This window comes from Chrysochloris asiatica, unplaced genomic scaffold, assembly GCF_000296735.1.
Source record: "Chrysochloris asiatica unplaced genomic scaffold, ChrAsi1.0 scaffold00056, whole genome shotgun sequence".
NCBI lineage: Eukaryota > Metazoa > Chordata > Mammalia > Afrosoricida > Chrysochloridae > Chrysochloris > Chrysochloris asiatica.
This window is the reverse complement of record NW_006408574.1, coordinates 11,197,552-11,219,591: the sequence shown is the minus strand read 5'-3', so window position 1 is coordinate 11,219,591 and position 22,040 is coordinate 11,197,552. Positions and strand designations below refer to the sequence as shown.

Genomic DNA, 22,040 nt, shown 5'->3' with positions numbered 1-22,040 from the left:
TTCTGGACTATAAGCATTAAAAATGCATAATGTATTATTTTCAAAGTGAGATGTATTTCTTATACATTTTTATACTGGAAAAGCACTGATTTTTTTCAGTTAACAGGCAGCTTTTCTATTGATACTGTGTTAGCACGTGATGGGTAATTCATTCGTACTTCAAATACGCCTTCATTTCCAAAGTGACAGTCCTTAAGGGTAACAGTCGCTGACAACTGAGTGACGTCTCAATGAACCCCAGTGGTCTGGGTACTAAATTGAGATCAACTTCATACATAGAAAGAGGTTCAGCCGTACACTTGGCAGCTTTCTCTCTCTACGGAAAATTAGGAGTATTTGAGGACTATCTCCTCCCTATGTTCAGGCTCTGGGAATCAGGCTATTTCTTCTCCAACTGTGTTGTTGTTGTTGTGATGTGCCGTCGAGTCGGTTCCTACTCATAGCGACCATGCATAGGGTTTCCAAGGCTGTAAATCTTTATGGGAGCAGAAAGCCTCTTCTTTCTCCCGTGGAACGGCTGGTAGTTTCGAACTGCTGAGCCTGTTACTAATCTTTAATCCAAGAAACAGTTCCTAATCAACAAGTGCTCAGGCATGGAAACTCCTTTAAAGCCAAATTCATGGAAACAATATTATATAAAGCATCCATGATAAACGTGTTTCACTTTGTTGCTGTTGTTGTTAAGTGCTGTAGAGTCGATTGCAACTCTCAACAACCCTTTATAGGGTTTCCAAGGTTTGAGCAGTGTGCAGTTCAGCGCTAGCTCCACACTAAGACTCCATGTGTCGCTTACATCCCATCAATCCTTTCAGTATGTAGGAAGCAGTTAACAATTACACGAATTCTGAGTGTGATGCTCTACGAAAAAAGCGGCTTAATCTAGTAAAGAAAAACTTCAATGTCAGACAAAAAAGGGAGGGAAGGCTAGTCAACGTAAAAAGACTAACAAGATATAACAAGTTAATGGCAGTGCATGGACTTGAGAAGGGATCCTTATTTAAAATTTTAAAAAACGGCTTTAAAATAACATTGGGAATATTTGGGACTTTTTCAAATCAAACTACATATTAGGGGCTATTGCTGTTGTTGTTATGTGCCACGGAGTTGGTTCCGACTCATAGCGACCCTGTACAGGGTTTCCGAGGCTGTAAATCTTTAAGGGAGCAGAAAGCTGCCTCTTTCTCCTGCGAAACAGCTGGTAGTTTCGAACTGCTGACCTTGCAGTTCACAGCCTGATTCGTAATCACTACGCTATTAGAGAATTAAAAAATTTCCACAACTGCAATATATATAAATGTCATTTTGCAGAGATGTATACTTAAGTATTGAAGTATTTAGGGGCCAAGAAGTATCTTGCTGTTTCAACTTTAAATGACTGCACGCACATGTTTATAAACAGTCGGACATATACACATGTACCAGCACATACAAAAATTACACAGTGCTGACAAATTATAGGAATGAATGTTGATTCTGCATGTGTGGAAGCGGAAGATGCTACACACAAATTCTATATGGAGTTGAAGGAAGGAAGGGCGATCATTTATATTTCCTGTTGTTGTTAGGTGCCCTTGAGTGGGTCCTGACTCACAGTGACCCTATGCACAATAGAAGGAAAAACTGCCCAGTCCTGCGCCAACTTCACAACTGCTGCTACCTTTCAGGCCACTGCTGCTACCAGTGTGCCAACAGCCCAGCTCCCATCTCCTTGGGAGTCTAACCACTTTTTCTCTGACCCTCTACTTTACCAGGAATTAGTGCTTTATGGTAACACATCCTCTCCCTTAAAGAGCATTCTGACTACCCAGCATAGATTTGTTGGTTCTTCTAGCATGCTATGGTACTTTAAAAATTCTTCTCCAATACAACATTCTAATGCATCAATGCCACTACTGTCTTCCTTTTGCATTGTCCAATTTTCATACACACTTATGGAGATTGAAAACACCATGGCTTCTGTTAGGATAAGCACTGGACTGTTAACCACAAACTCCTATTTTCGCTCCTGCATATTTTTAAAAGGTCTTTTGCAGCAGATTTGCTGAATACAATAAATATGTCTTTGATTTATTGACTGATGCTCCTATGAGTGCTGTGGATCCAAGTAGAATGAAGTCTTTGACAGCTTTAATCTTTTCTCCAATTTGCATGATGTTAGTTATTGTGAGGATTTGTATATTCTGTACACACTGAGTTGCGATCCATACTAAAGGCTGTGGCCTTTGATCTTCAGCAGCAGTCCTCCTCTCTTCCAGCAAGCAAGCTTATATCACCTGCATACTGCAGGTTGTTAATGAGTCTTCCTCCAACCTGATGCCTCGTTCTTCTTCGTAAAACACGGTTTCTCAGATTATTTGCTCAGCATTGTTATTGTTAAGTATCAATGAGTTGGTTCCCACTCATAGCAATGCCCGTACAAGGGTTTCCGAATAGTGGGTTTGAACTGCCAATCTTGTACTTAGTAGTTGCTAGAGTCAGAACAAACTCACAGCACATCAGGGCGTATGGTAAAATGATACAACCCTAGCATATGCCTATCCTGATATTGCTCAATGGATCTCTTCCAATCAATTGGCAAACTAAATGTCTTTCCATTTTGGGGGAGGAGATGAGTGTGCGCCTCCAGTGCTGCATCAGTTTGCTGAAAGATTTCAATTTGTATTGTGTCAATTCCTAGAGCCATCTATTTAGCCAATTTCCTCAGTGCAGCTTCCTTGAGTACCATTGGTTCTTGATCATATGCTACCTCCTGAAATGGCTGAACGTGAACTATTTCTTTTTGGTACAATGACTCTGTATATTTCTTCCATCTCTTTTGATGCTTTCTGCATCATTCAGTATTTAACCCAGGAATCCTTCTATATTGTAACCTGAGGCTTCAATTTTTTCCTCAGTCCTTACAGCTTGAGAAATGCTGAATGTGTTCTTCCTTTTTCGTTTTCTGACTCCAGGTCTTTGTACATTTCATTTTACTTCTTGGCTTAGTCTTTGGGAACTGCCCTTTGAAATGGTCTGTTCAGCTCTTTAACTTCCTCATTTCTTCTGTTTCGTTTCTCTATGCTTGAGAGCAGGTTTCAGAGTCTCTTCTGACATCCACTTGGTCTTTTTGATGACTTTTTGCTTTATGTATGATATTTTTGATGTCATCCCACACAATTTTTCTGGTCTTCTGTCATTAGTTTCTTACTCATTAAATCTGTTCATACAATGGTCTTTAAATTCAGGTGGGATATGTTCAAGGTCATATTCTGGCTCTTACAGATTTGTTTTAATTTTCTTCAGCTTTAGCCTGAATCTGCACGTGAGCCATGGATAGTCTACTATTCCACAGTCTGTCCCTGTTTTGGCTGATGATATTTGAACTTTACGCCCTCTCTTCCCACAGATGTAGCCAATTTGATTCCTGTGTAGTCCATCTGGTGAGGTCCAGGTACAGTCACCATGTTGCTGAAAAAAGGTATTTGCAATGAATAAAGTCATTGGTCTTGCAAAACTCAGTCATGCGATCTCTAGCATTCTTCCTATCATTAAGGCTGTATTTACGCAACTACTGATCCTTCCTGTTTCCATCCTTCGTATTCCAATCACCAGTAATTATCAGTGCACCGTGATTACAAGTTTGATCAATTTCAGACTGAAGAAGTTGGTAGCGTTCTTCGGTTTTATCATCACTGGCTTTTAGTGGTTGGTGCAGAAATCTTGCAGGCATATGGATATTATACTATCACAGACAGCATTGTACTTCAAGACAGATCTTGAAATGTTCTTTTTGACAATGAATGTGATGCCATTCCTCTTGAATTTGTGGTTCCTAGCATAGTAATACACATGACTGTCAGATTCAAAATAGCTAATTATATTTTCTAGCATATAGTTAAGTGTCAACTGTTGAGTCGGAGCCCAACATACCTCAATAGCACAACACAACACCCATAATGAAGAGTCTAAGCTTGCACAAGACCTCTTTAAAGTGGTGAAGAGCAAAGATGTCAGCTTGAGGACTAAGGTGCACCTGACCCAAGCCATGGTATGTGAAAGTTGGACAGTGAATAAGGAAGACCATAGATGAATGGATGCATTTGAGTTATGGTGCTGGAGGAGAATGCTGAAAGTACCATGGACTACCAGAAAAACAAACAGATTTGTGATGGAAGAAGTATATCAAGAATGTTCCTTAGAAGCCAGAATGGCCAAAGTTTGACTCTCAAACCTTGGACATATTATCAGACCAGTCCCTGGAGAAGAACATCATGCTTGGTAAAGTGGAGGGTCTGTGAAAAAGAGGAAGATCCTCAACAAGATGGACTGGCACAGTAGGAGCAGCAATGGGACCAAGAGTAGCAATGATAGTGAGGTTGCTGCAGGCCCTGGCAGTGTTGTTCTACTGTACAAAAGGTCCCTATGAGCCGACACTGGCTCAAGAGCATCTAACAACAAGCCACTAAGCATGCAATCATTTCATAGTATATACACATTCCATACTACACAAAGTAAGGGAGAAAAATGAGGCTCTCTACTTCTATACAGCCTTACAGCTTTGGAAACCCTACACAGGGTCTCTATGAGTTGGAAGCAACTTGACTGCACACCACCCCCATCAACACATAAAGTAAAATACATAATTATTGTTGTTAGGTGCCATCAAGTCAGTTCCAACTCGTAGGGACAACTAAACACTGACTGGTCCTATGCTATCATCACAACTGTTGCTACATCTGAGCCCACTGCTGCTGCTACTGTGTCAATCCATCTTCCTCTTTTTCTTCAACTCTCCATTTTACCAAGCATGGTGTCTTTCATCAAGAATTAATCTACCCTGAAAATACATCCAAAGTATGAGAGACGAATTTTGTCGTTTTGGCTTATAAGGAGAATTCTGGCTGTACTTCTTCCAACACAGATTAGTTAGTTCTTTTGGCATCCATGGTAATTTTAATAGTCTCTCTCAACACCCTAAATAAAAGGCATCAATTCTTTTACGGTCTTCCTTATTCACTGTCCAATTCCCACATGCATATGAGGTTATTGAAAATACCATGGCTTGAGTCAGGTACACTTTAGTCCTCAAACTGATACTTTTGCTCTTGAACACGTTAAAAGGTCTTTTGCAACAAATGTATCTAATGCAATACATTGTTTGTTTTCTTGACTGTTGTTTCCATGAGTTGTTGATTGTGAATCAAGCAAAATTAAGTCTTTTCTCCATTTATCATGATGTTATTTATTGATCCAGTGGTGAAGATTTTTGTTTTCTTTACATTCAGGTATAATCCCTACCGTAGGCTGTATGTGTGGTCTTTGATCTTCATCAGTAAATATTTTAAGTCTTAGTCACTTCCAGCAACAAGGTTGTATCATCTGCATATCGCAGGCTGTTAATGAGTCTTCTTCCAATCCTGATGCCATGTTTTCCTTCATATAATACAGTTTCTCATATTATCTGTTCAGCATATAGACTGAGTAAGTATGGTGCAAGGATACAACGCAGGAGCACATCTTTCCTGATTTTAAACCATTCAGTATCCTCTTGTTCTAGTCTCATGATTAAGAAAGATTAAAAATATTTAGTTGGACTTAAAGAAATAAAGTCAATTAACTGTACAAAATTCAGTTGCAGATGCCATCTAGTTTCCCTATGGCAGAAAAATGATAAATATTTTAAAATACACCAAACAGTACACAATATTCTAGGAATCCAGTGGCAAAGTGGGTAGGTAAGTGGCTGGCTGCTCACTGGAAGGTCTGCAGCTAACCCATCAGCCATGAAGGGTGTGTGTTTCAGTAAAGGGGACAGCCTTGGAAACCCTCTGGGCCACGTCTACTCTGCCCTTATAGGGTCACTAGGAGCCAGGATCACCTGGACATTTAAGGTTTGTTTAGTTTTTAAAGCATTTATTTCATACGACATAAAGTGAGGAGTGTTGGTGGCACAGTGGTGAAGGTGCTCGGCTGCAAACTGGAAGGTCACAGTGGTTCAAAGCAACCAGTAGTTCTGTGGTAGAAAGATGTGGCCGTTGGCTTCCATAAAGATTTACAGTCTTGGAAACCCTGTGGGGCAGATCTACTCTCTGCCACAGAATAACTGTGATTTGGCAATGACTTGACAGCAGTATGTTTGGGGGCTACATAAGGAGTCCTGCTGTGGCACTGTGGGTTAATGCGCCAGACTGCAAAGCCGTCTGAACTCCAAGGTTGGTGGTTCAAGCTCACCAGCTGCTCCTCGGAAACCCTATACAGGGTCGCTATGGGTTGGAACCAACTCGACAGCAATTAACAACAACAAGGTAAACTAGACCTGAAGTAATCATTTTCGTAGAGCTGTATCATGGTTATGTATAAGAGAACCTATGAAATTTACCTAAGTCCCCCATGCCAGAAAAACAATAACCATTTTCAATACACTAAGTAGTACATATTGTTCTGGTCTAACAAATTCTAGCCATGTTTTAATTCTCCCTAAATTCAATCTTCTCAACTTAAGTCTTTTAAACTTTCCCTCAGATTCCATATCACTGGGAGAACCCAAACATACCAACCATCCACGAGGGGTCTGTCTCAGTTTCTATCATTAAATATTAGGCTCCCCAGTTAGATGTATTTTCATACATCTCAACAAAGCTGTTAAGAAATGTAGTCACAGTAAAGCCTAATATATCTCGACAGCATTGCAGACTTCATCTGTAAATTTACATATAAATCATACAGCTGACCCTTGAGCAACCCAGGTTTGAACTATGCAAATCCACTTATACAAAGATTTCAATGAAAAACAAACCGTGTGACACTAACCACCTTCCTGTGAGCAGTCGTTCCACCAGTGAGCTGTGTACTGCAGTGAAAAGGGCTCACTCTGGTTCTCAAGTAGGCTTATTTTTCATCCTGTTTATGGCAATACTGTAAACTTTGACTAACACCATGGGACCCAAGCGATGTGGCTCCAGGGAGGCTGGATGTGCTCCCCAGAAGCCGAGAAGACATGCCGTTCCAAGACAAAGGTGAACTGCTTGATAAGCACTGTAGACTGAGGGCTGCAGCTCAGCGACACCTTTTCAAGGTAAAGGAGTCCGGCCTACGGATCTTTGTAAAGAAAGAAAAGGAACTTTGTGAAACCACCCCTCTGCAGCTATGCCAGCTGGGAACGCTGGCACTTTTTTACAAAACACCTTTTCTTTCATACTGAAAATACAGTGTTCATGTGGGTGCAGTATCTGAGGGTGCTTCAGTGTCTTGGAAAAATGGAAACATTTCTGAAGCCCCTTCTATAATACATGTAATATACAAAACACGTGTGACTTGACTGTGCTATCAGAAGGCTATTAGGAGTTAAGTTTGTTGTTGCTAAGTGCCGTGAGTCAGTTCCCACTCATAAACGACCTTGTATATAGGGTTTCCAAGGAGCTGCTGCTAGGATAAGTTTGGAAACAGTCAAAAGTTATTCTTGGATTTTTTATTGGTCAGGGTGGGATAACACCCCAAATATCCCCACCTATACCCCAATCACCCACCCCCAAGGTCAACGGCAACTAAAACAAGGTATATCACTTTGATAGGCTTTTGATACAGTAACTTAAAGTAAAGCACTTAACAATTTGAACTTAAAAGAACGGTATAAAATCTCCCTGATTTCCAACCAATTGATACCTGCTCAACAGTAAGAAATTTGACTTAAGTAACTATCTCATTCCGTGGCAAGTCTGAATTCTGGAATATTTACAAATATATTCAAGTGGCTATTTCTCAACACAGTATTTAAATGTATATAATACTTTAAGTTTAAATTTTATTTTATTTATTCTAATTCAATAGCTTGTCTAAATACACTGAATACCAGCCCTGGAGTGGCACTGTAGGATAAGCACTAGACTGGAAACTGCAAGGTTGTCAGGATCACTGTGTTGGAACTGACTCAACAGCACACAACAACATTTAATATATTAAAGTAAAATGCTTTAATGCATCCATCTATTACTTTCAGCAGCACACATACATTATATTAAAAATGTAGTCACATACAGAGAAACAAATCCTTTTTCGATTGTTTTCTTCAACACTTCTGGCTTGAGTAAGGAGGAAATAAATCTATGTGAGGTGCTAGTTTACTTCTAAACACCTCTCAAGCATCTGCTAATTGCCCTTTTTAACAAGGGGGCAAGAGCCTTTGGCAGGAAATTACATTTTCATAACATTGTTTTCATTGTATCCATTCATACAGTAACCTTTTCGTGCAAGCAGTGCTAACTTTCCATTTATGGTAAGGATATAAACGAACCTATTTTATGGGGGAATTTTACATTTAAAAGTTAAGCTTGAGTAGGTAGCACAAGGATATGAGGCAGACCAGGTATTTGAAGACTTAAAACTGGGTCACTTTCCTTCAAATAATGTAAGTACAGTAACAAGGCCAAAGGAAACTCTGAATGAAAGGGTCCCTATAATGTCCCTATAAAACTAATGATTTCAAAGTTCTTGAATGAGGCTGGACGGTCCTCACATTATAAACTTCATTCATGCTACACACTAATAAATTCTGATAAAAGTACAGATTATCTAATTACTAAAGGAGGGCCCTTTATCATGCAACATTTCATCTAATGTGGACCATATATAATTTAATAAGCCAAACTTGACTAACCTACGATAACCAATCTATTCCAACTCATAGTGACCCTTTGAGGATTTCTTAGGAAAGCTGACTGTCATAACCGGCAACTTGTCAGTTAGCATATAAGAGCTTTAAACTATGTGCCACCAGGGTTCCATTAACAGTAATACAATTGTATTTAATTCACCTTCATTTATAAGTTATTGGTAGGTGTCATAAATTGCTTCCAACTCATAGCCACTTTATGTACAATAGTGCCCGACCCTGTACCATGCTCACAATCACTGATTGCTATTTGAACCCAATGTTGGAGCCACTGTGTAGATTCATCTTGTTGGCTTCTTCCTCATTTTTACTGACCCTCCACTTCACCAAGCGTGATGTCCTTCTCCAGGGACTGTCCTCCTGATCGTGAAAAGTGGTCCCACCATCCTCTCTCGCTTCTAAGAAACATTCTGGCTATACATCTTCTGGCAGTATATGGTGTATTCAATAGTCCTTTAATTTATATAAATATTCATTTACACAGATCTCTATAATGTTAGGTTTTTGAATTTGTTAAGTTTTTGTTTAATACTACTGTTAATATTCTTTAAATTCTGTGCTGCATATTGGACAGAAATCCTAAATTCATTAATTTAAAAGTAATTATTATCATCTACTTTTTGCAAAGCATTAATTATGCTGTCGTTAGTTGCTGTCAATTCCAATTTACGGCCAGCCCATCTGTGCAGAGTGTAACATTTCCACGGGTTCCCAGGCCGACATTTCAGAAGCACATCGCCAGACGTGTCTTCTGAGGCAGTGGGTTCCAACTGATTGTTTATTTCCAGAAATAAGATTGTTTCTGTGCCCCCTAGAAACTTACAATCTTTGGATTATAAATTGGAGAAGAAACGCATGTAAGCCAAAGTCTCCTTGTTCTGGTAGATAAAAAGAGTGACGCACATGTCAATGGAAGCTAAAGCAAGGTAATAAGAGCAGAGCCAAGGCAGGCGAGCATTCCAGAGGCAGAGTCTAGAGTCTGAACTTCATTCTCTAACCAACAGGGAAGCAGAGAAGACTTCAGAGCAGCAGGTGAGGGTAGAAAGTGATGAGTAATAAATATAATAGAGCTGAATGGGTGAAATGGGGAGAGTTCAGAAAGCAGAGACCTGCCTGACGTGGCCTGCCTGAGGTCACACAGTGCACTCACGATCCCTCATCTACACCTGGATTCTCCAGTTTTTCCTGCCCCCACAGCTAGTGTGCACACATGAATCTAGTTTCTGCTCACAGTTACTCAAAGGCAGACCATTTCTTTCATAGACCCACTGATTATTTTGCCTATTTCAGCAGTATCAGCAGCCTACTAACCCTAAACCAGACCCTGCCGTCATGTCAATTTCAACCCCATGGGAGAGAGTAGAACTGGTGTGGTGTTATAGGATAAGCAACGGGCTGCCGGTCACCGGCAGCTCTCTGAAATCTTATACAGGGTTGCTATGAGTTGGAACTGCCTCAAAACCACATAACAACAATAATAACATCATCACTGCCCCCAACGGCTTTTACATATAACACCCTCAAATCCCTGCATACTGGCACAGCCCACCACCCAAATCACTTCACCTGCTTTACATCAAAGTTCACCTTCAGAATGGCAACTAGCCCTTTCACAATAATACCCTTGGCAGAAATACCTCAGCAACTGCCCCATCAATAGAGTCCCACCTGTGCCACCTGACCTAATTAACATGATGTGGCCGTGTGCTGTTGAGTCCATTCTGAATCATAGTGACCCTGTGTAGGGTTCCAAGGCTATAAATCTTCACAGGAATAGGAAACCTCACCTTTGTCCTGCAGAGCGACTGGTAGATTGGAACCTAATGTACACCACCGTACTGTTTTCAACATCCTTTTGTTGGCTCTTAAGTATAGTTTTCAGAACTAAGTTGAATCACTAGGCTTTATTGTAGCTAGTTTCAACTCACAGCAACCCTACAGGACAGGGTAGAAGTGCCCCCAAAGAGTTGTCAAGACCATCATCTTCGTGGAGGCCACAGCTTTCTCCCATGGGGCAGCTGGGGGGCTGGGTTAGAGCGCTTAACCACAACAGCACCTGGGTCCCTTGACATCAGCATGGTACACTGAAAACAAGGCAGTAAAACCCTCACTTCAAAGACGAATCTGCTGTTTCAAAATCTCCATCAAAGCGCAAATTGAATAGCTACAGAAACTCTTTGGCTCATAAACACATTTACGACAGCAATTTGCTTTTTAAATTTGGGTTCAAGAAATAATTCTTAAGAGATACAGCAAAACCTACTAGACCTGTATTCGGTAGAAACCTGTTAAAAAAAGAAAATGCAGTATTTCCCACTAACAGACAATGAAAGAGAAATGGCAAGGCTGAACACGGTCAAAGGCAGGAAACGTGTAAGACCTGGGGAAACAAGGCAGTCTGGTAGGTTACCGCCCTCACAGGTCTCACTGTACAACTGCAATACTGGGAACCCAAATCAACACTTTAAGTGTATATTGATAGCTGAGAGAGGAATATAAAAAGTTCACTAGAAGACCCTTATCATGTACACAACTTATTCTTAGAAATGTTCAGGTTTCAATAGCCTCATGGGTAAGTAACATTTTATATAATGTAATATATAAAATGGGAGGGCATTACAACTCGCTTAGACTATTGAATGTGCTTTCCTTTCACAAGGCTAGTTTTCCTTTCTAAAGACACACCCCTCTTTTCAAAAGGAACCCTGGTGGCCCTTGGCCAAGAATTGCAGTCGAGGTGGTCCCAACTCACAGTGACCCTGTATAGTTTCCAAAGAGAGACTGGTGGGTTTGAACTGCCAACCTTGTGGTTAGCAGCCCAGTGCTTATCCTACACCACACCAGGATTCCCAAATAAATGTTGTTGAAAGCCATTCACTTGTAGTGTTTCTATTACAGTGGTGGTAATGGTGGTGGTACAACACCAAGTTTGTTTCCGACTCATAGTGACCCTGTTGTTGTTAAGTGCTGTCGAGTCAATTCTGATCCATAGCGACCCTGTATAGGGTTTCCGAGGAGCGGCTGGTAAGCTTGAACCTCCAGCCTTGCAGTTCAAAAAGCTTTGGAGTCTGGTGCATTGACCCACAGCACCACACCAGGGCTCCGTGGAGAAACTTATTTCTGCTAAATCACAGGGTTGCTGATTCAGAACTGACTCAATGGCACATAACAATAGCAATGTGATGGCTGGAAGGGCCAGACCAAATTATTTCACAGGCCTTATATGGCCCACGGGGCGGATGTTCCCATCCCTGCCATATGGATTTCTGAGGCTGTAAATCTATACCAGAGCAGAAAGCCTCATCTTTCTCCCAAGGAAAGACTAATAGATTCGAACTGTTGACTTTGTGGTTGGCAGCCCAGCTGGTAATCCACTACAGGGCTCCTTCTTGTAAGAACGTAATTGTTGTTAAATGCCATCATGTTGGTTCCGACTCATAGTGACACTACATAGGGTTTCCAAGGAGCGGCTAGTGAACTTGAACCACTGACCTTGAGGTTCAAACCGACCTTGCAGTCTAGGGCATTAACCTGCAGCACCACACCAGTACAGCCATGAAAATCCTGAGACCATTCTATTCTGTCTCAAGGGGTTGTTACGAGTTGGAATGGATTCAGGGCATCCAATTAATTCATCAGTACGTAAGTTTGTATGTAAGTTGTTTGCCTGAGACTTGGTACCACAATTATTACAAAAGTGGTTAGGTTTCTAGAATAATTAGAACTGCAGACCAACTGTAAAGTACCCACGTGATACGGAAAGGTTTCTAGCTCTTGCTAACATTTAGTCAGCCCTAATAAAATTCCAAGTAAACAAATCTTACTGTACTCTCTCATGTCTTTGAACATGTTTCTGCCTGCCTTCAAATGTTCTCAAGCAACTCTTAAGACCTAAACTCCATAAACCTCTTCTTTAGAGCTTCAAAATTCACTCTATTCTATGAAATTACTTATATCTACAGCCTCCATTAAATCAAAACTTTCATGTTCACAGCACAAACTTTTCTAATTAAGTCACTCTAAACTATGTGGCACTATGTGGGGTGCTAGGTGTTGAATTGTGTTCCCTGAAGTTACTGTGAAGTCTTAACTCCCAGAACCTATGACAGTGACCTTGTTGTAGAGGGTCTTAGAACATATTATCACATATGTAAGCTGGAGACCATACTAGGGTAGGATGGGTCCTAGTCAAACCTGAGGGCTGTCAGTACTAAAGGGAACAGACTCTGAGACACAGAGAAAGGCAGCCAAGCAAAGACCCATCTACCAGCAAATGAATGCCAAGAAACACGTGGGGCTACTGGGAGCTGGGGGATCCTTCCGAGAGAACATGGCCCTACCCACATGTAATTTGAACAGTAAAACAATACATTTCTGTTCATATGGTGGTTGTGGTGGTTATGTGCGGTGAAGTAGGTTCCGACTCATAATGACCCTGCATAGGGTTTCCAAGGCTGTAAATCTTTGTGGGAGCAGAAAGCCTCAACTTTCTCCTGTGGAACTGCTGGTAGTTTTGAACTGCTAACCTTGAGATTACCAGCCCAACATGTAACCACTATACTAAATCACCAAATTTGTGGTATTTTGTTATACGGGCCCTAAGAAACCAACACAAGGCATTTTCACTTAAAAAAAAAAAAAATCAAAAGCCGTCAGACAGAGCTGAGCGTGAAGCATCCAGCTGATATCAAGTGAGGGGAGACGCCCAATGATGCCCAAAATTGCAGATAGTACCCATTTGACCTAGCCTCCATGGCTTGATAATCAGAACTCAACTAGAGGAAGATAAGAAAACAATTTTTGATAAAGGAAACAAGTATAAATTGCTAAAATTTTATGAGCTTGACCTATACTTATGGATGTAGTAGCTCAGAATATCAACTGAGATGGAAGGAGTCTTCACACCAAGTATCAATGCTATCCCCTCTGTATACAGGGTTGATAGGGACGGACAACTTAGACATTGGCTACCTAAAATGAGGGGGCGATAAAAGCACAAAGTGACTGACTTACAAGTTTTCAAGAGGGAGTTTAGTTTAAGAGTGTGTGGGGCAAGGTAGAGTCCCCACTGAATAGTTTTCATCTTGTCTAGATGGGTCTGGTGAAAAGAGACGGGGATAAGATTCTTATGATTCAATCGTGAGTAAATGACTAATTGCAATTGTCACACTGTACAGGGAGAAGTTCTGAAACAAAAAGGGGGGAGTAATTAATCTTACAGTCCAGGAACAGAGGCCCCTAGGACGGACCATCAGGGGAGAAGAGCACGAGAGGAATGTGGGACCCTATCCAGAGAAGCAGCCACACCAGAGATAGAGGCAGAGATGAGGACATGGAGAGAGGGAGCAGCTGAGGACTCGAGACTCATGGAAGAAGTGCTAAAGGCCAGGAGGCAGGCTTGCAGAGTGTGTCCTTTGGTTGTTTAAATTATTATACATTCCGAGTGTTGTTGTGTACATCCTCTAAAAAAACAAAACAAAGAAAAACCCAACAGAGGGAATAGAAGCAAATACTTTTGAATGATAATACATGGAGGGGATTGTAATCACTGGAATGAAACAATGAATGTAAAACTGATGTTCTCCCATGTAAACTATCACTCAATTCACAATAAAAACTTTAAAAAAAAAAAAAAAAAGCCTTCAGGCAGAATATCAAAAGCCATTTCCCAGAAAGAAAGGACTAAAACTAGAGTCTGGTACCCGTTTCTCACTCACCCACCCCAGTTATAAAAGTATAGACCTTAGTATCATCATCTGGTCTAAAATGAGAAAGCTAAAGTTTATAACGAATGGAGACCATGCAGCCTCCTTTAAGGAGACCCCAACTCCACACTTCTGAATTCATGGATGCACTTAAAAATGAGCTGTGCAAAATGAAAATGAAACTTAAAAGATTTGGGAAATTCTGCTGCATGAACTAAGGGCATATATCCTAGAATGTTCACCAAGGACTACCCAACTACCACAGCAAACAACACATCAACTTAACACTAAAGGGGACAGAGAAAAGAAAGAACACTGTTTAACATCTTGAATTTCTATAGGCAGGAAACAGAATAAAGGAGCAATATCTGCTATCCTGCAAGAAGAAAAGGACCATTTCTGGAGTAGCCTGGAGATCAGCAGAAATGCTGGAAAGAGCATAGGAAGTCGGGCCTTCTGGTTTCAAAGGGTGGGGTCATAGCCTCCTTGTATTTCCAGAGAGGGTCTGTCCTTCAGGTATGCTAGGAGCCCAAAGCTAGGGTAGCATGGCAGGGCTGCTATGCCCAAGAGACAGAGGAACAAGTCCAGCTGGGGCTGAGGTTACCACTCAGATGGACTAGGAGAATGTGGAGGCCTAAAGCCAAGGAAAAGAGCTCTGGTAGCGTAGTGGTTACGAATCAGGCTGCAAACCTTAAGGTCAGCAGTTTGAAACTACCAGCTGTTCCGCGGGAGAAAGACGACACTTTCTACTCCTGTAAAGATTTACAGCCTCGGAAACCCTATACAGGGTCACTATGAGTCGGAACCGACTCCGCGGCCCACAACAACAACAAAGCCAAGGAACTGCGTTGCCATCCCTGGAAGGCGGGGCTGAAGCCTAGGGCTGAGGGGCCTCTACCCAGAATCTCTTAGGGGGAGTCTAGGACAGGACGGGGCCATTACCTAGACAATCATAGAGCATGGATTAATTTCAAGCTAATGTAATTTATCTTGTTGGAATAAATTCTGAACTAGTTAATCTGAACTAGCTTGGTGCATGTCATCCCTTCTCTTCCTCCAATTTCTCCCATTTGTGATGAATATGTCTATCTGGTGCCTGTTCCTCATTGTACTTTGAAGTCTGGTAATTTGTATTCTAGACTTCACAAATTCACAGATAAAGAGACATTTTGCCTCACATTTCATTTAGATGAATCAAGAGGATGGAATTTTGGACTTGGAGTTGATTTAAGACTGGGGTGAATGTGATTTGTATGTGGGAAGGACATGATTTTTGGAGGGGCTTAGGGTGCAAAGTTATGGATTGAATTGTGTACCCCTCTTATGTTGTTTGTAAACCCTAACCTTGATGCCTGTGATTGGACTTCTGGTGTGGCACTGTAGGATCAGCACTGGACTGCGAACCACAGTTTGGCAGTTCAAACCAACCAGCTGCTCCTCAGAAACCCTATACAGGGTCAGCACTTAGCAACAACAACAAATGCTATGGTTATATTGAAAGTATCATGGACCGCAAGAACAAACAAAACTGTCTTGGAAAAAGTACAGCCACACTTCTCCTTGGTAGCCAAGGTGGTTAAGACTTCATTTCTCACACTCTAAGCATGCTATCAGGAAGGACCAGTCCCTTAGAGAAGGACCTCATGCTTGGTAAAGGAAAAGGTCAGAGAAGCAGCCCCGCATTACGATGGACTGACACAATGGCAGGACCGATGGGCTCAATCATGAACATTTTAAGGGTGACCCAGGACAGGGCAATGTTTGGTTCTGATGCACACAGTGTCACCAAACAACAACAATGCCTCTGGTTATAATCCCGTTTAGGAATAAGTGCTCTTCATTTATGTCACAGAGGCAAGATTAATGTATGGTGTGTTCTGTGTCAATCTCTTTTGAAATGTGGTGTTGTTGCTGTTGTTAAGTGCCAGAGAATCAGTACCAATTCATAGTGACACTGTATAGGGCTTCTGAAGAGCAGCTGGGTGACTCTGAACCACAAACCTTGTGGTTCACACTGACCTTGAGGTCCAGTGCTTACCCTTACAGTGCCTTAAGGAGATTAAACAAGCAAGCTTGGTTTAAAATCAGGAAAAGTATATGTTAGGGCTACATTCTTTCACCATATTTATTCAATCTGTACGCTGAGCAAATAATCCAGAAAGATGAATTATATGAAGAAGAGTGTGGCATCAGGATTGGAGGAAGACTCATTAACAACCTGCAATACGCAGATGGTACAACCTTTTTTGCTGAAAGTGAGAGAACTTAAAATGCCAATAAAGAGCAAAGATGTCAGTTTGAAGAGTAAGGTGCACCTGACCCAAGCCATGGTATTTTCAGTAACCTCATAAGCATGTGAGGAGTCCTGGTGTGGCGCTGTAGGTTAATGCGCCAGACTGCAAAGCCGTATGAACTGCAAGGTCAGCAGTTCAAGCTCACCAGCTGCTCCTTGGAAACCCTGTATGGGGTCGCTATGAGTCACAACCGACTTGACGGCACTTGACAACAACAACATATGCATGTGAAAGTTAGACAGTAAATAAAGAAGAGACGAATTGATGTATTTTAGCTATAGTGTTGGAGGAGAATATTGAAAGTATCATGTATTGCCAAAAGAACAAACTAATCAGCATTGGAAGAAGTACAGCCAGAGTGCTCCTTGAAAGCCAGGATGGCAAGACTTCACCTCTCAAACTTCCAATTTATTATCAGGAGGGACCAGGCCCTGGAGAAGGATATTGTGTTTGGTGAAACGGAGGGTCGGAGAAAAAGAGGAAGACCCCCAACGAGATGGATTGGCACAATGGCAGCAGCGATGGGCTCAAATGTAGCAACAATAGTGAGGTTGGCGCAGTGTTTTGTTCTGTTGTGCATAGGGTCACTATGAGTCGGTACCAACTCGGTAACACCTAACAACAACCAACTGTGTGGCAGTAAATGTTTTCTGTTAAAGTTACCCACTTGTGGTATTTCTGTTACAGTAGCACTGGAGAACTAAGACACTATTCAACTCCCAAATCAGATGATATACATTATTGTTGTTAAGTGTCACTGAGTAGATTCCGATCCATAGTGACCCTATATAGGGTTTCCGAGGAGTGGCTGGTGAGCTTGAACCACTGACCTTGTGATTCAAACTGACTCTGCAATCCAGGGTATTAACCCAAAGTGTCACGCCAGGACTCCAATATACAATATATATACTTGAGAATATTCACAAGGCAAAACAGAGTTTTATGTTTCTTTTCCAGAAGAATAACGAAGTCTACAGGTTTCTACTAGAGTCATCCCTCATGTTGTTGTTAAGTGCCATTGAGTCAATTCCGACCCATAGCAACCCTGTATAGAGTTTGGGGTCCTAGAATGGCCATGCAGGATAAGCCCTGGACTGCTGACTGTAAGGCTGGTGGTTCAAATCTACCAGTCACTCCACAGACACCCTCTATAGCAGGAATTGCTGTTGTTTTTAAGTGCTGTTGAATAGGTTCTGACCTATAGCGACCCTGTATAGAGTTTCCAAGGAGCAGCTAGTGAGTTTGAACTGCCTACCTTCCAGTTCAAACGGCTTTGCAGTCTGGTGCATTAACCCACAGCGTCACACTAGGACTCCACAGGAGGGACAGGGAACCTTTCTTCTGCCAAAATTTATAACACCATTTGTGGGCTATAAATATTATCAACTTAAAAGTAGCTTGCTATATTTGTTCAAACACTGTATTAACTCACCCCTAATGTAAGGAGCTCTGGTACCGTAGTGGTTACGAATCGGGCTGCGAACCTTAAGGTCAGCAGTTCGAAACTACCAGCTGCTCCGCGGGAGAAAGATGAGGCTTTCTACTCCCGTAAAGATTTACACCCTCGGAAACCCTGTACAGGGTCGCTATGGGTCGGACCCGACTCGACGGCACTTAACAACAACAACAATGTACTGGTGTAATGTCCTGGTGTAAGGAGCTCTGGTAGCGTAGTGGTTACGAATGGGGCTGCGAGCCGCAAAGTCAGCAGTTCTAAACTATCAGCTGTTCCACGGAAAGCTCCCATAAAGATTTATAGCCTCGGAAACTCTGTATAGGGTCGCTATGAGTCAGAATCGACTCCACGACACTTAACAACAACAAATGTCCTGGTGTAGTGCTGTAGGATAAAGCGCTGTACTACAAAGTTGATTTGAATTGCAAGGTTGAAAGTTCTTCAAAGTTCAACTTCAAATTTAGCATGTGGGCCAGAAGTTCAGGGTCTCCAGGAGACTGAACTAATTCGAGGGCACTTAACAACCAAAAATTACCTTTACATACTTTGCTGCTATTGAGTCGACTTCAACTCAAAGGCAACCCCTATGTTTGCTGGAATGTGCTCCATAGCGTTTTCAAGACTGTGAACTTTGAAAAGTTCACAGACAAGTTGATCTGTCTTCCTAGGAGCTTCTGCATAAATTCGCTGACCTATTAGCTTGTAGTTGTTTAAACATTTCTGTCACCCAGGGACTTTTGCCTATTTTAGAAGAGTATAGAAAAGTTCAATTTGAAAAAGCTTTACAAATATAATTCGTTACATTCAGGATGAAGTTAAATGCTAAAATTCAAAAGACAACTTAAAAATCAAATTCTAATTGTGTTTTTTGTGTATGTTGTTGTTATGTGCCGTGGAGTCAGTTCTGACTCACAGCGACCCTGTACAGGCTTTCCGAGGCTGTAAATCTTTATGGGAGCAGAAAGCCTATTTCTCCCGCGGACCAGCGGGTAGTTTCGAACTGCCGACCGTGAGATTAGCAGCCCGATTTGTAACCACTACACTACGAGAGCTCCTTTTGTCTATGCTTGAAAGAAAAATTCTATACACCTGAGCAAATGAAAACTTACTCAGTGGGCATGCAACAATGTAAATGATTTCGTATCTTATTTAAGACTCTAGTGATATACAATATACACTTTACAAAAATGCAATCAAGCAGGGTACAGCATGGTCACATTGCTGGTTAATTACATTGGTAGGTTTCTGTTGTTAATTGCATCAGTCTATTTCGACTTGTAGTGACTCTGCATAGGGTTTCTGAGTCTGTAAATCTTAGCGGGAGCAGAAAGCCTCACCTTTCCCGTGAGGATCGTTTGGTGGGCTTAAACCGCAGGCGTTATTCCTGTGATTATTTATCCTCTAGAGCCACTAACCTCCCAATTATAAACTAGAAAACTAGATACTCCAAAACTTAATGACAAATCATCTGATGTACAGTCCAAACATTAGTCACATAAAAGAGGCACCAGACTGACATAAATCACATCATCACTTTTAATGGGGCTTCGATGTGCGAGGACAGTCAAGGGCGTTATAGGTAAAGGCTCTGGGCATTTTAAGGGAATTAAAACCAATATTTCACATAGTTTCACCGAGACCAGGGTCACAAACTATTTCCACATCATCAAGTTAGTTATGAAACACAAGAAAACAACAACTTGAAGTTAGCTATGACACAAGGGAAAACAATAAAACAAACAGGAAAGAAAGAAAAAAACAAAACAAAACAAAAAACACTTCACTCTGACATCGATTAGCTCTGCCTTCTTTTAAAAAAAAAAAAAGAAAACGAAACATTTTTACACTCTGACTTCAGGGGCTTTTAAAACACCGACCAGCACCCAGAGCAGCTGTAGAAAAACGTATCCCATCCACCGCTTAGGTTTTCAAGTCACTTCTGGTATCTATCTACTTCGTAATTAGGCACAAGAAACCAGTAAGCTGGACACACAGAAAGCAAAACCCAGAGTGGAGTTTGGCGCACACGCGTTCCCAGGTCTGATTAATTCCAGGTGTTCCTAGCCGGGAGCAGCGCCCACTGACCCGGCTCTGACTTCCGCGGAGTCCCAGTCGAGCAGAGGGAGGTCTCACGGCAGGGAGACCCCCAACCCTGGGCGGCTGTAGCACAAAGAGCTCCGGCTGTAGTTTCAGACTAAGTTACCGCAGGCCTGTCAAGTCTGGCACGGCGCAAGCCCAACAGGCTGTCCCGAAGTCCCCGCCGGCGACCCCTAGCGCAGAGCGGAGGGTTCTCACTGCGGAAAGTTTGCGGGGATTCGTTCCCCGGGGCCGGGCAGCGGGATCCCCCGAGGCCGGGCAAGGGCCGGGGCGCGCGGGGCAGGGGCCGCGCTCGGGTGGAAGTTGGGGGCGGGACGGACCCGGCCGGGTCGGGCGGCGGCGCGACTTACTCGGCTGAACCAGATGCTGAGGCGAGCCGGGGCCAGCACAGCGAAGAAAGCCCTCTGGGGGTCGGCCTGGACGTGGAGCGGTGCCTCGGCCAGGCTCCCCGGCGGCCAGAGCAGCCGCTTGGGCCAGCCGCTCAGGAAATACATGGTCCGCGCGGAGCCAGCCCTGGCCCCGTCCGCCACACTCAGAGGGCCCGGGCCGGACGCCCGCCTCCCACACCGCCACCAGCCCAGTCGGCGGCGGCGGCGGCGGCAGCTCGGGGCATTTGCCCGCTGGCCGGGCCCGGCCGACGCGACCCTGCGCGACGAAAGCTGCCCGCGCTGACGGGCCCAGAGTGGGGGAGGGTGGGGGAGAGGGAACCGGCCCGAGGGGCGGGGGGAGCTCGGGGCCCGCCCCGGCCCGGCCCCGCCCCTTCCTCGGCCTCGCGGGCGTCACCACGACGCGCCGCGTGGGCCAGACTGGGACGACTGAAGAGCGCACGCGCGCGCTTTGGAGACTCCTCCTTTTCCCCCTCGTAGCCCACGCTCTGGCCTCGGAAACTCCGCCCTAGTCTTCACGCGTGCGCCCTGGCCCTCTTCTTGCCTTTCGCCAGCCGTATGCCCTCCGTTGAGTTGTCAGTTGGAATTAGGAGGGACCTCCTCTTGAGGGCTGGAGTGGGTCGGACCTGAAGATAGGAAACCGCAACGAATGCCTTGCTCGCCTGGCCTTGCCAAGTTTGGCTTTCTCCGCCAACTCATACTTTTGACAGAGTGGGTGGGAGAGGGCCTAGAGGGGGCGCGCGTCACGTGATGAGGGTGGGCCTTGCGGGGTAGTCGTGAACTTCTTCACCATCCTTGTGATTCTTGACTTTGTTGTTGTAGCCACTGCGTATCTTGAGTATTTGGTTGGTGGTTATGCACTCAGAGCTACCCACCAGCTAGCTTCTGTAAAGATCAATCAAAAACCTGCCATGAGTCGATTCTAACTCATTCTGACTCCCTGTGTTGGGTTTGTGAGATTGTAAATTTTAATAGGAGCAGACAGCTTCATCTTTCTCCCACAGAGCTGCTGGTAGGTTTGAACCACTGACCTTGAGATTAGCAGTCCAATGGGGATCACGGTACACCACCGTTGTTGTTAACTACTGCCATCGTTGTTATTGTTGAGAAGTGCCATTGAATCGGGTCCAACTCACAGTGACCCTGTATAGAATTTCTGAGGAGCACCTTATGGGTTTGAACCGTCAACCTTGTGGTTCAAACCAACCGTTTGGCCCAGTGCATTATCTTGCATCCTTTTGCTGTCTAGTCGGTTTTAACTCAGTGAACCTGCATCATAATAAAATAATAAAACTTAATGGTAACGTTCAAACCCACAGAGCAGCTGGTGGGTTTGACCTACAGACCTTGCAGTTGGCGGTCCAGTGCTTAGGCTATATAGTGCCACACCAGGACAGCAATACCGCTGTTGTTACATGCTCTCCAGTTGGTTTCAACTCAGAGCAACCCCATGCA

General features: G+C 43.1%; 1 protein-coding gene across 2 annotated transcripts in view; it reads right to left on the bottom strand.

Moving 5' to 3' along the window:
• The window catches only part of KIAA1432 (KIAA1432 ortholog), a 95,468-nt gene extending 74,602 nt beyond the window's left edge, over nucleotides 1-20,866 (bottom strand). The window contains exon 1 of one of the 2 annotated variants that reach the window (XM_006863755.1): nucleotides 20,550-20,866. In XM_006863755.1, coding sequence (XP_006863817.1) covers nucleotides 20,550-20,693 — 144 coding nt within the window. In that variant the 5' untranslated portion in view covers nucleotides 20,694-20,866. The remainder of the gene's footprint in view (nucleotides 1-20,549) is intronic. The other variant, XM_006863756.1, reaches the window with a different exon arrangement.
• Nucleotides 20,867-22,040: the final 1,174 nt, after the last annotated feature.